The 13,911-nt window shown below is 47.7% G+C and overlaps 1 protein-coding gene across 3 annotated transcripts in view; it reads left to right on the plus strand.

The window, feature by feature from the left end:
* LOC123997633 (rab GTPase-activating protein 1-like) overlaps window positions 1-13,911 on the plus strand; it is a 146,725-nt gene that overhangs the window by 89,321 nt on the left and 43,493 nt on the right. For all 3 annotated transcript variants that reach the window (XM_046302070.1, XM_046302079.1, XM_046302088.1), the window contains 3 exons: window positions 3,976-4,050; window positions 6,918-7,043; window positions 10,729-10,872. In XM_046302070.1, the coding sequence (XP_046158026.1) occupies window positions 3,976-4,050; window positions 6,918-7,043; window positions 10,729-10,872 (345 nt within the window). The remainder of the gene's footprint in view (window positions 1-3,975; window positions 4,051-6,917; window positions 7,044-10,728; window positions 10,873-13,911) is intronic.

Here is a 13,911-nt window from a genome sequence, read left to right on the forward strand (position 1 = left end):
GCTAAAAGCTTACCTTGTATGATGACCCGATACGTACTGAAGACATAATGCACAGAAAAGTGCTCGGAACAGAAATGTACCAGCTAACACAAACCACACAATACTCCACACACACCAAGTTGCCATAGTAACATGTTAGGATGCACACTGATACAATAGCTAACGTTGTATCTTGCTCAAAACCAACACGTAAGCTTTTAGTTTTAAAACATGTAACTCAAATAGAATATAGATAAGGTATGAATCCAGAATGATGCTACATTTTATTACATCTGGTAATTCAGACAACAAAGAAGGATGCTGTGGTGAAACAACGGATTGGAAGGCGCACACACACACACACAAACAAACAAAGTGTCTTAACCTACCAACTATGTCAGTTTAGCACCAGGCTTTCATTTGTATGCAAATACATGTAGATTGCCTGTTGATAGGGTTGGTTCGTTCCTGAAGAGACATGCACTTTTACCTCCTATTCTATTCCTACAAATGCTTTTTGTCCAGGTGAGTTCAAAGGACATGCATTGAATTGTGTCAGGACCAGCAGAAAAAAACATCCAGAGAAAAATCCCCCTGTACCTAATATTCATTTGAATAATGACTATCTAAAAGGCAAAAACTGATCCCAGATCAGATCTCCTACTCTGAGAATCTGTGAATACAGGCCCAGAAGAGGAGGAAACTGTAATGTAATATAAATCATATTTACTTTTAGCAGGGGCTTTTATCCAAAGTCATGCGTGCATCCATTTGATGTGTATGGGTGTTGCCAGGATTCAAACCCACTACCCTGACATTACAACAGCTATGCTCTACCAACTGATCTTCAAAGGACCACAATATTAGGTCAAATTCTCCACTATTCTCCACCACGTGATTGGTTGTGCTCCAAATGATAATCATTACACACAACAGCCAGCCACAGTTAATCTGTCCCGGCTGACAAATAGGAATGTCATCTATCCCAGACCCCCATCCAGCTAGCACTGTACATCTGTCTAACCGTGGCAGAGCGGGCTGAATTGCAACACTCCATCTCTCACTCTCAAGACAGCCAGGTGGAGTATAGCTCCTCAATTACACTTCCCTCTGTATTCCAGGTGGAAACACATAGAAAAACATATTTAATTTATGTTTTAAAAGCAATGGACTTTTGAGAATGTTACAGCAATCAAGACTCATTGACATAATATACTGTTTATAATATGCATGTAATGTTATAGTCAACTGTGGATTTTATTTTAATCAACTTTAAGGTTAACATTTAACACCAATAATTATGTCATAAACAATCAAGCTCATCTTTGCACCCAGAACCAAGTCCCTAGAAACTACCTGATGCTAGTTATTGAAAACCCTGTATAAGCTGATGGTGTGAATTAATAAGATAATTCATCACGTAGCCAGTCATGTCATTAATTGTCATCAATTATGTCCTGCTTATGACATTGTTAAGTAGGTCCTCGGGACAGAAGGTTCCAGTGACGTTTGAAGTAGTAGGGCACAAGGCTCAGGTCAAAAGTAGCACAGTATTATCAAAGATTTTGTAACTAAACCAAGATGGACCACAGCTTGTTGTTTCCAATGGGAACAAATTAGTCATCGTGGGCTTCCTCTCACTACCATATTTGGTAGTAAGTGGCAATGCCAACTGGGTGCTTCACATTTATACATCCAGTGAAATATCTGTCATGTTGTTTTATCTGTGGTATTATGCAGAGTAGGGTGTCAAGTGTACAATACATTCTGAACGTTTTCAGACCCCTTGACCTTTTTCCACAGTTTGTTACGTTACATTAAATAAATAGACGTCTGTATCAATCTACACAGAATACCTCATAATGACGCATAATACACATAATGACGAAGCGAAAACAGGGTTTTAGAAATGTTGGCAAAAATATATATAAAATAAAAACAGTAATTTCTTATTTCCATAAGTATTCAAACCCTTTTGTTATGAGACTCTAAATTGAGCTCAGGTGCATCCTGTTTCCATTGATCATCCTTGATGTTTCTACAACTTGATTGGAGTACACCTGTGGTAAATTCATTTGATTTGGAAAGGCACACACCTATCCACATATATGGTCCCATAGTTGGGGGGGGAAAAACAAGTCATGAGGTTGAAGGAATTGTCTGTAGCGCCCCCGAGACAGGATTGTGTCAAGGCACAGATCTGGGGAAGGGTACCAAAAAATGTCTGCAGCATTGAAGGTCCTCAAGACTACAGTGGCCTCCATCATTCTTAAATGGAAGAAGTTTGGAACCACCAAAACTCTTCCTAGAGATGGCCACCCGGCCAAGCTGGTCAATCGGGGGAGAAGAGCCTTGGTCAGCGAGGTGATCAAGAACCTGATGTTCACTCTGACAGAGCTTCAGAGTTCCTCTGTGGAGATGGTTGTCCTTCTGGAAGGTTCTCCCATCTCTGCAGCCCTCCACCAATCAGACCTTTATGGGAGAGTGGCTAGACGGAAGCCACTCCTGAGTAAAAGGCACATGACAACCTGCTTGGAGTTTGCCAAAAGGCATCAAAAGAACTCTGACCATGAGAAACAAGATTCTCTGGTCTGATTAAACCAAGATTGAACTCTTTGGCCAGAATGTCAAGTGTCACGTCTGGAGGGAACCTGGCACTATCTCTACGGTGATGCATGGTGGTGGCAGCATCATGCTGTGGGGATGGTTTTCAGCAGCAGCAATTCGGAGTCTAGTCAGGATCGAGGGAAAGGTGAACAGAAAACCTGCTCCAGAGTGCTCAGGAGCTCAGACTGGGGCAAAGTTCACCTTCCAACAGGACAACGACCCTAAACACACAACCAAGACAACTCAGGTGTGGCTTCGGGACACATCTCTGAATGTCCTTGAGTGTCCCAGCCAGAGCCCGGGCTTGAACCCGATCAAACATATCTGGGGAGACCTGAAAATAGCTGTGCAGCGACGCTCCGCATCCAACCTGACAGACCTTGAGAGGATCTGTGGAGAACAATGGGAGAAACTCCCCAGATACAGGTGTACTAAGTGCCATACCCAAGAACACTTAAGGCTGTAATCACTGCTAAAGATGCTTCAATAAAGTACTGTGTAAAAGGTCTAAATATTTATGTAAATGTGATATTAAAGTTTTTATTTGTAATATATTTGCAAACATTTCTGGTTTTGCTTTGTCATTATAGGGTATTGTGGGTAGATTGATATATTTATTTTGTATCTATTTTCGAATCAGGCTGAAGGTTAAAAAAAAAAAACATGTCAGGTCAAGCGGTCTGAATACTTTCCCGAATGCATCTTTTCATCTTTCCCTGCAATAGGGTGATTCCCCTAACTGTAGATTTCGAGGAGGCTCTTTTGCCAACTGCTTTGAAGAAGACCGAACCAGGGAGCTATCTCTCTCTCTCCCCCTCTCCACCCTCCCTCTGTGTTGTTAAATCTGCCCTTTGAAAACAGGGCTTTACAAAGCTTTCCATCTTGATTGGCCCAGCAAGATTAAAGTCACGCCGATAAAGATGGTCCCGAAAGGCTTTCAGCAAGAAACAAAGGAAATATGCTTTCTATGCTGTATGAGCCGTGCAAATGGTCCTCTCCCAACTCAACATGTACTATCGATGTGAGCGAGCTGATAGTACTATATACTGTAAAGAATCTCCCTGCACCTCTTAGACCGGCTCAAAACTGTGTACGTGACAACAACAATTAGATTTTGTTAGACAATTAAAAGGCGTTGAAAATGGAACTAAAACTCTAGAACTGCGGACGTTGAGCAACTTTTAAACCACAAATAACAACTGAACAGCCTAGTATCTACTGTGAGAAGGACTCCTCCGCAACATTTATACACCTTGAACTGTTTGGTGTGTCACATTTTAAAACACAAAAAATGGTCTTACTCAGTATGTTACATGCAAGACACACACACAGTCTCTTATTCATGGTATGAGGTGGCTGACATTATTGGCTCTCTGCTTTGTGTTCCAGGCCTATTCAGTCTATGACAAGGAGATTGGTTACTGTCAGGGACAGTCCTTCCTGGCTGCAGTGCTGCTACTGCACGTAAGTGGGGCTCAAACCTCAATACAATGTCTACACAACGTCTATGGAACCCACAGAGTGTAGTTGAGAATGAAGTCTGCACTGTTGTGATTATCAGTTTAATTCAATAATAAAAATACATTGGCTCTGGAAAATGATTGCAGAGCGCAGTTTGGATAAGTGCAAAGTGCACGTATTAAGATTCAGTTGTATTGGGACTGATTGTGAGAACAATGGAGAGAAGGAAAGTTAAGGTTATAACAGGGAGGAGAGTGCAGCAGGATCAGGGTGAACAACAGGACAGTATGTCAGAGGAGATGGATGGAGGGAGAAGTGGAGAGGGAGGATGGAGGGAGAAGTGGAGAGGGAGGATGTAGGGAGGATGGAGGGAGAAGTGGAGAGGGAGGATGGAGGGAGGAGTGGAGAGGGAGGATGGAGGGAGGAGTGGAGAGGGAGGATGGAGGGAGAAGTGGAGAGGGAGGATGGAGGGAGGATGGAGGGAGAAGTGGAGAGGGAGGATGGAGGGAGGATGGAGGGAGAAGTGGAGAGGGAGGATGGAGGGAGAAGTGGAGAGGGAGGATGGAGGGAGAAGTGGAGAGGGAGGATGTAGGGAGGATGGAGGGAGAGGATGGAGAGGGAGGATGGAGGGAGGAGTGGAGAGGGAGGATGGAGGGAGAAGTGGAGAGGGAGGATGGAGGGAGGATGGAGGAGGGAGGATGGAGGGAGAAGTGGAGAGGGAGGATGGAGGATGGAGGGGAGAAGTGGAGAGGGGAGGATGGAGGGAGAAGTGGAGAGGGAGGATGGAGGGAGAAGTGGAGAGGGAGAAGTGGAGAGGGAGGATGGAGGGAGAAGTGGAGAGGGAGGATGGAGGGAGAAGTGGAGAGGGAGGATGGAGGGAGAAGTGGAGAGGGAGGATGGAGGGAGAAGTGGAGAGGGAGGATGGAGGGAGAAGTGGAGAGGGAGGATGGAGGGAGAAGTGGAGAGGGAGGATGGAGGGAGAAGTGGAGAGGGAGGATGGAGGGAGAAGTGGAGATGGAGGGAGAAGTGGAGATGGAGGGAGAAGTGGAGAGAGGGAGGATGGAGGGAGAAGTGGAGAGAGGGAGGATGGAGGGAGAAGTGGAGAGAGGGAGGATGGAGGGAGAAGTGGAGAGAGGGAGGATGGAGGGAGAAGTGGAGAGAGGGAGGATGGAGGGTGAAGTGGAGAGAGGGAGGATGGAGGGAGAAGTGGAGCAATGATGGAGGGAGGGGAGGGAAGGGACAAGAGATGGATGGAGGGGAGAGGGGGAGGGGAGGGACAAGAGATGGATGGCGGGAGGGAGGGGGAGGGACAAGAGATGGATGGCGGGAGGGAGGGACAAGAGATGGATGGCGGGAGGGAGAGGGACAAGAGATAGGATGGGGGAGAAGAGGTAATTGGAAATGAAGGAAGCGGAGATGAAAAGGTGAGCAAGGTGTGAAAGAGAGAGAACGAGATATGAAGGGGTGGGGGGTGGGTGGATGAGGTCCTTCGGAATGCAGGAGGCTGGGGAGGTGTCCAGGATATTAATGGCCCATTCAGCCCAGGACACACGGTCTACCTGATTAAATACCCACCACTCTGTCTCTGCTTGTGGATGGGTGTCTCTCTCTCACACACGGACACACACAACAAACACTGTGTATTAAAGGGGGTGCATACTCACACCTTTTCTCTTTCACACTGACACTCCCACCTTCTGGTTTTCTTTCACACTCACCAGATTGTCACCTTGTTTCTCCCTCCCTCACACACATCCTTCTTTCTCTTTTAGTCCCTCTCTCACTTTCCCGATGCTCCAACCGTCTCCTAACTCTTCCTCAGAGGGTCTGAAAAATCTCTCAATCCACAGAAAACAACACTTTCAAGTAACGAGACTCCACCAATCATTTATACTACTCCTGTTTACGGCAGTGCATTATTTATTAAGAAAAGCCTATTAAGAGCTGAAATGTCAACATTATTTAAATCTTAACTGTATATTTATCTTTATATATACTGAGTTTCTCAAACATTAGAAACATCTTCCTTTTGAGTTACCTCATTTTCCCCTCAGAACAGCCTCAATTCGTCGAGCCTTTCTTGCCAGGCGCGCCAGTTTTTGTCAAGAACTGCAACGTTGCTGGGGTTTTCACCCACAACAGTTTCCAGTGTGCATCAAGAATGGTCCTCCACCTAAAGGACATTCAGCCAACTTGACACAACTGTGCATTGGAGTCAACATGGGCCAGCATCCCTGTGGAACGCTTTCAACACCTTGTAGAGTCCATGCCCTGATGAATTGAGGCTGTTCTGAGGACAAAAGGGGAAGCAACTCAATATAAGGAAGGTGTTCCTAATGTTTTGTGCACTCAGTGACTTCAGAAAGTATTCACACCCTTACACTTTTCCCACATTTTCATATGTTACATCCTTAATTTAAAATGGATTAAATATAGATTTTACGTCACTGTTCAATACACAATACCCCGTAATGTCAAATTGGAATTATGTTAGTAGGCATTTTTACAATAAATGAAAAGCTGAAATGTTTTGAGACTGTAAAAAAGCCTAAATAACTTGCTTAACACGTCAGATAATAAGTTGCATGGACTCACTCTGTATGCTATAATGGTGTTTAATAATACTACCCCTTCTCTGTACCTCACACACGCAATTATCTGTAAGGTCCCTCAGTCGAATAGTGAATTTCAAGCACAGATTCAACCACATTAAACATTATTAAAGTGACTGGTGTTCCAAAAGGTCAAAGGATAAAATTAAACAACTTCCGCTTGACCTCCCCGTATCTCAGAGCTCTCCTTCTCTCGTTCCTCTGTTGGTACACTCTAGCTAACCCCCACACTGGTTCTGTTTGGTCCTGTGGCTGTAGATGCCTGAGGAGCAGGCCTTCTGTGTGCTGGGGAGGATAATGTATGAGTACGGCCTGAGGGAACTCTACAAGAACAACTTTGAGGATCTGCACTGCAAGTTCTACCAGCTGGAACGATTGCTCCAGGTTAGTCCTCCCGCTTCACTGAAGCCCTCTGGAAAACTTCAAACCTAAAAAATGTCACATAATGATTGTCATCGTGTGTGTGTGTTGCGTGCGTGTATGTGCAGACACTTAACCGTGCTCTATGCACCTTAAAGATGGAATCCGCAGTAAGGGGAAACGACGCCACTGTCCTCCCCACAGACATTATTGTTTTTGTTTTGTTGACGAGGTCGGCAGAGCTGGGAGTGCATCGCGCAATCGGACGTAGCAGTTTGACTATTAAGGATTCCATCTTTAAGAGCACGGACTGACACTATTTTTGTAAGGGCCGGCCTTAGGTTCGTTATTAGGCAAAATCCACTCCAACTTGTTGTTTAATTTTATACAGAAATCAATTTTAGCCTCCCCTAAGTAGGCCTTTTTTCAACGCTGGGTAAGTATTGACAGGCTAGCTCCCCAAGGCTAAGGAATATTAGCATTAATCGCTAAGGGTTGGCATACAGGTGGAAGTAAGTCAGTTTCTCTTTCTCTTTTCTCTCCAGCTCTCTCCTTCTCTCACTCCCTCTCTGACAGCACTTTCTGAGCTGTGATGATGATCGCTTGCTTGACTGAATGACTGATGTACTGACTGAGTTAACTGATTTACACTAGTCTGTCAATCAATATATTGGCATATACAGTGCCATCGGAAAGGATTCAGACCCCTCGACTTTCTCCACATTTTGTAACGTTACAGCCTTGGATTAATGGATTGAAAAATAAACACATCTCAGCAATCTACACCCAATACCCCATAATGACAAAGTAAAAAATGTTTTTTTGAAAGTTTAGCAAATGTATTAAAAATTAAAAACAGATACCGAGTGACGCAGCGGTCAAAGACACAGCATCTCAGTGCAAGAGGTGTCACTATAGTCCCTGGTTCGAATCCAGGCTCTATCACATCCGGCCATGATTGGGAGTCCCATTGGGTGGTGCCCATTCGGCCCAGCGTCGTCCGGGGTAGGCCGTCATTAAAAATAAGAATTTGTTCTTAACTGACTTGCCTACTTAAATAGAAACAAAATATTCAGACCCTTTGCAATGAGACTCGACATTGAGCTCATGTGCATCCTATTTCCAGTGATCATCCTTGAGATGTTTCTACAACTTGGAGTCCACCTGTGGTAAATTCAATTGATTGGACATTATTTGATTTGTCTGTATTAGGTCCCACAGTTGACAGTGCATGTCAGAGCAAAAACCAAGCCATGAGGTTCAAGGAATTGTCCGCAGAGCTCCGAGACAGGATTGTGTCGAGGCACAGATCTGGGGAAGGGTACCAACATTTTTTTGCAGTATTGAAGGCCCCAAGAACACAGTGGCCTCCATTCTTAAATGGAAGAATTTTAGAACCACCAAGACTCTTCCTAGAGCTGGCCGCCCGGCCAAACTGAGCAATCGGGGGAGAAGGGACTTGGTCCGGGGGGTGACCAAGTACCTGATGGTCACTCTGACAGAGCGCCAGAGTTCCTCTGTGGAGGTGGGATAACTTTCCAGAATCAAATTTTATTTGTCACATGCGCCGAATACAACAGGTGTCGTAGACCTTACAGTGAAATGTTTGCTTACAAGCCCTTAACCAAAAAAAATAACAATAACAAAAAAAGTAACAGATAAGAATAACAAATAATTAAAGAGCAGCAGTAAATAACCATTGTGGGGCTTTATACATGTGGTACCAGTACAGAGTCGATGTCAATGTGCGGGGGCACCGGTGTCGAGGTAATTCAGGTAGAGTTATTAAAGTGATTAAATTAATGCATAGATAATAACAGAGAGTAGCAGCAGCAATGCAAATAGTCTGGGTAGAACATGCAGCACTCCACCAATCAAGCCTTTATGGTAGGTTGGCCAGGCAAAAGCCACTCCTCAGTAAAAGGCACATGACAGCCCACTTGGAGTTTGCCAAAAGGCACCTGAAGGACTATCAGACCATGAGAATCAAGATTTTCTGGTCTGATATAACCAAGATTGAACTTTCTGGCCTGAATGCCTGAATGTCACATCTGGAATAAACCATCCGTATGGTGAAGCATGGTGGTGGCAGGATCATGCTGTGGGGATTTTTTTCTGCAGCGGGGGCTGGGAGACTAGTCAGGATTGAGGATATTATGTAAGATGGCAAGCCCGAGGCGGAGGATATATGGCTCCCTTGGGAACAGGCCCCGAGCCCCGTGATCTGCGTGGAGGCGGAGAAAGAGAGGTCTGCCTGCTGAGAAGGACAACAACCTCTCCCTCAACATGATCAACATGGTGCAAGCAAACCATGACCGTTGTGAAGCAGGCACGTCAAAACCTATTCCCCCTCAAGAGACTGATAAGATTTGGCATGGGTCCTCAGATCCTCAAAAGGTTCTACAGCTGCACCATCAAGAGCATCCTGACTGGTTGCAATCACTCCCTGGTATGGCAACTGCTCGGCCTCCGATCACAATAGCATGACAGAGGGTATTGCGAACGGCCCAGTACTTCACTTGGGCCAAGCTTCCTGCCATCCAGGACCTCTATACCAGGTGATGTCAGAGGAAGGACATAACAATTGTCAGACTCCAGCCACCCCAGTCATAAGACTGTTCTCTCTGCTACCGCATGGCAAGCGGTACCGAACCACCAAGTCTTGGTCTAAGAGGCTTCTCCCCAGCTTCTACCCCCAAGCCATAAGACTCCTGAACATCTGGTCAAATAGCTACCCAGACTATTTGCTTTTCCCCTCCCTTCTCCACACCACTGCCAGTCTCTGTTATCATCTATGCATAGTCACTTTAATTAACTCTACCTACAAGTACATAGTACCTCAACTAACCGGTGCCCCCGCACATTGACTCTGTACCGACACCCCCCTGTATATATTATTTTGTACCGCTGCTCTATAATTACTTGTTACTTTTTTTATCTCTTATCTGTATTTTTTTAACTGCACTGTTGGTTAGGGGCTCGTAAGTAAGCATTTCACTAAGGTCAACACCTGTTGTACTTGGCACATGTGACCTAATACGATTTGGTTTGAAAAGATGAACAGAGCAAAGTAAAGAGAGATCTTTGATGAAAACCTGCTCCAGAGCATTCAAGACCTCAGACTGGGGAAAGAGTTCACCTTCCAACAGGACAACAACCCTAAGCACTCAGCCAGGACAACTCAGGTGTGGCTTCGTGTCACAGCCAGAGCCCAGGCTTGAACCCAATCAAACATCACTGGAGAGACCTGAAAATAGCTGTGCAGCGACACTCCCCATCCAACCTGACAGGTTGAGGATCTGCAGAGAAGAATGGGAGAACCTCCCCAGATACAGGTGTGCTAAGCTTGTAGCTTCATACCCAAGAAGATTCCAGGCTGTAATCACTGCTAAAGATGCTTCAATAAAGTACTGACTAAAAGGTCTGAATACTTATGTAAATGTGATATTTAAGTTCATAAATAAAAAAATAAAAATGAGCAAACATTTCTAAAAACCATGTTTTTGTTTTGTCATTATGGGGTATTGTGTGTAGATTGATCAGGAGGAAAACACCATTGAATGTATTATAGAATAAGGCTGTGACGTAACAAAATGTGGAAAAGGTCAAGGGGGTCTGAATCATTTCTGAATGCAGTGCTTATACTGTGAAATGAACTCTCCTTTCTTCCTACTGAGTGGTTTCATCTCCTCCTATTTCCTTTCTCCAGGAACAACTCCCAGAACTCTGGTCCCACTTCCAGGACCTCAATCTGGAAGCTCACATGTACGCCTCTCAGTGGTTCCTCACGCTCTTCACAGCCAAGTTCCCCCTCTGCATGGTCTTCCACATCACTGACCTGCTGTTGTGTGAGGTAAGAAGTTAAGAAGCACCAACACTATTGTTAAGACTCATTTTAACACTACTCCTAATCCCAACACTGGTCCTAACCTTAGTCCTTTTCCTTACCCCAACACTGGTCCTAACCTTAGTCCTATTCCTTACCCCAACACTGGTCCTAACCTTAGTCCTATTCCTACTCCCAACACTGGTCCTAACCTTAGTCCTTTTCCTTACCCCAACACTGGTCCTAACCTTAGTCCTATTCCTTACCCCAACACTGGTCCTAACCTTAGTCCTATTCCTTACCCCAACACTGGTCCTAACCTTAGTCCTATTCCTTACCCCAACACTGGTCCTAACCTTAGTCCTATTCCTTACCCCAACACTGGTCCTAACCTTAGTCCTATTCCTTACCCCAACACTGGTCCTAACCTTAGTCCTATTCCTTACCCCAACACTGGTCCTAACCTTAGTCCTATTCCTTACCCCAACACTGGTCCTAACCTTAGTCCTATTCCTTACCCCAACACTGGTCCTAACCTTAGTCCTATTCCTTACCCCAACACTGGTCCTAACCTTAGTCCTATTCCTTACCCCAACACTGGTCCTAACCTTAGTCCTATTCCTTACCCCAACACTGGTCCTAACCTTAGTCCTATTCCTTACCCCAACACTGGTCCTAACCTTAGTCCTATTCCTTAACCCAACACTGGTCCTAACCTTAGTCCTATTCCTTAACCCAACACTGGTCCTAACCTTAGTCCTATTCCTTACCCCAACACTGGTCCTAACCTTAGTCCTATTCCTTACCCCAACACTGGTCCTAACCTTAGTCCTATTCCTTAACCCAACACCGGTCCTAACCTTAGTCCTATTCCTTACCTCAACACCGGTCCTAACCTTAGTCCTATTCCTTACCTCAACACCGGTCCTAACCTTAGTCCTATTCCTTACCTCAACACCGGTCCTAACCTTAGTCCTATTCCTTACCCCAACACTGGTCCTAACCTTAGTCCTATTCCTTACCTCAACACTGGTCCTAACCTTAGTCCTATTCCTTAACCAAACACTGGTCCTAACCTTAGTCCTATTCCACAGTACATTACCAACCTGCTGTTGGTACACTAAACTTAAAGGGATCATTTGGGAGTCAGGTGAATTCGTGGACACCATGTGTATGTCTCTGTGTGCAGTTTGAAAGGAAGTTGTTAACTTGCATTAGCACAGTGACTGGAAGTCTATGACACTGATTCTCAACAGGTGGGTCTTGTGGGAGGTTTTAAATGGCTTGCGGGTATAAAAAAAAAGTTGAACCCTTTGGGCCTTGGTCACTATTATGGGAATAGGGTGCCATTTGTGACTCAGCACTGTGGCCGTTCTCGCTCCTTCTCTCTGTGTGATTCTCTCCGTCTCTCGGCCCCCGGTCAGAACAATTAAATGTTCCGTATGCGTTTCTCAGCCAATGAGCCGCGTGCTGAGAATCTGCTCCTCTCCTCTGTGCCTACCTTTTTTTTCTCCCTTTCTCCCTCTCCAAACCTTTTTCTCTTTTTTCACGGGAGAGGTCACTTTCTTATTGTCCTTGACTTTACCCATGCCTCAATTTGATTTGTTTTTTTGTAATTCTGTTCTCTTTTTTCGCTTTTTGCTATGAAATTGCTTAACCTCTCCCTTCCCCTCTGATCTGTTGTGCTTCTGTGGTCCTTTTCTTTTCTCCACACCTCCTGTCCCCCTTCTTTCTGTCTCTCTCTCTCTGTGTCTCTGTGTCTCTGTCTCTCTCTCTCTGTGAGAGACAGAGACACAGAGGGAGGGAGGGAGACACAGAGGGAGGGAGGGAGACACAGAGGGAGCGAGGGAGACACAGAGGGAGCGAGGGAGACGCAGAGGGGGCGAGGGAGACGCAGAGGGGCGAGGGAGACGAGAGGGGCGAGGGAGACGCAGAGGGGGCGAGGGAGACGCAGAGGGGGCGAGGGAGACGCAGAGGGGCGAGGGAGACGCAGAGGGGGCGAGGGAGACGCAGAGGGGGCGAGGGAGACGCAGAGGGGGAGACGAGAGGGGGCGAGGGACGAGAGGGGGCGAGGGAGACGCAGAGGGGCGAGGGAGACGCAGAGGGGGCGAGGGAGACGCAGAGGGGCGAGGGAGACGAGAGGGGGCGAGGGAGACGAGAGGGGGCGGGGGGAGACGCAGAGGGGGCGGGGGAGACGCAGAGGGGGCGGGGGAGACGAGAGGGGGCGGGGGAGACGAGAGGGGGCGGGGGAGACGAGAGGGGGCGGGGGGGGACGCAGAGGGGGCGGGGGAGACGCAGAGGGGGGGGGGAGGGGGGAGACGAGAGGGGGGGGGGAGACGCAGAGGGGGGAGACGGGGGGGGGAGACGCAGAGGGGGGGGGGGAGACGCAGAGGGGGGGGGGAGACGCAGAGGGGGGGAGGGAGACGCAGAGGGGGGGGAGGGAGACGCAGAGGGGGGGGGCGGGAGGGGGTGCAGAGGGAGGGCGGGAGGGGGGACGGAGGGAGGGGAGGGCGGGAGGGGGACGAGAGGGAGGGCGGGAGGGGGACGCAGAGGGAGGGCGGGAGGGAGAGGGCGGGAGGGGACGAGAGGGTGGAGGGAGACGCAGAGGGGTGGAGGGAGACGCAGAGGGGTGGAGGGAGACGCAGAGGGGGAGGGAGACGGGAGGGGGACGCAGGGGGGGGGGAGGCAGAGGAGGGGGGGGAGGGAGACGCAGAGGGGGGGGGGACGGAGACACAGAGGGAGGGAGACACAGAGGGAGGGAGACAGAGGGAGGGAGGGAGACGCAGAGGGGGGGGGAGGGAGACGCAGAGGGGGGGAGGGAGAGGGAGACGCAGAGGGGGAGGGAGACGGGGGACAGAGGGGGGAGGGAGACGCAGAGAGGGGGAGGGAGACGCAGAGGGGGACACAGAGGGAGGGAGACAGAGGGGGGGGAGACGCAGAGGGGGGAGGGAGACGCAGAGGGGGGAGGGAGACGCAGACGGGAGACAGAGGGGGGAGGGAGACGAGACGCAGAGGGGGGACGGAGGGAGGGGGGAGGGAGACGCAGACGCAGAGGGGGAGGGACGA

This window comes from Oncorhynchus gorbuscha, linkage group LG02, assembly GCF_021184085.1.
Source record: "Oncorhynchus gorbuscha isolate QuinsamMale2020 ecotype Even-year linkage group LG02, OgorEven_v1.0, whole genome shotgun sequence".
NCBI classification, from domain to species: domain Eukaryota; kingdom Metazoa; phylum Chordata; class Actinopteri; order Salmoniformes; family Salmonidae; genus Oncorhynchus; species Oncorhynchus gorbuscha.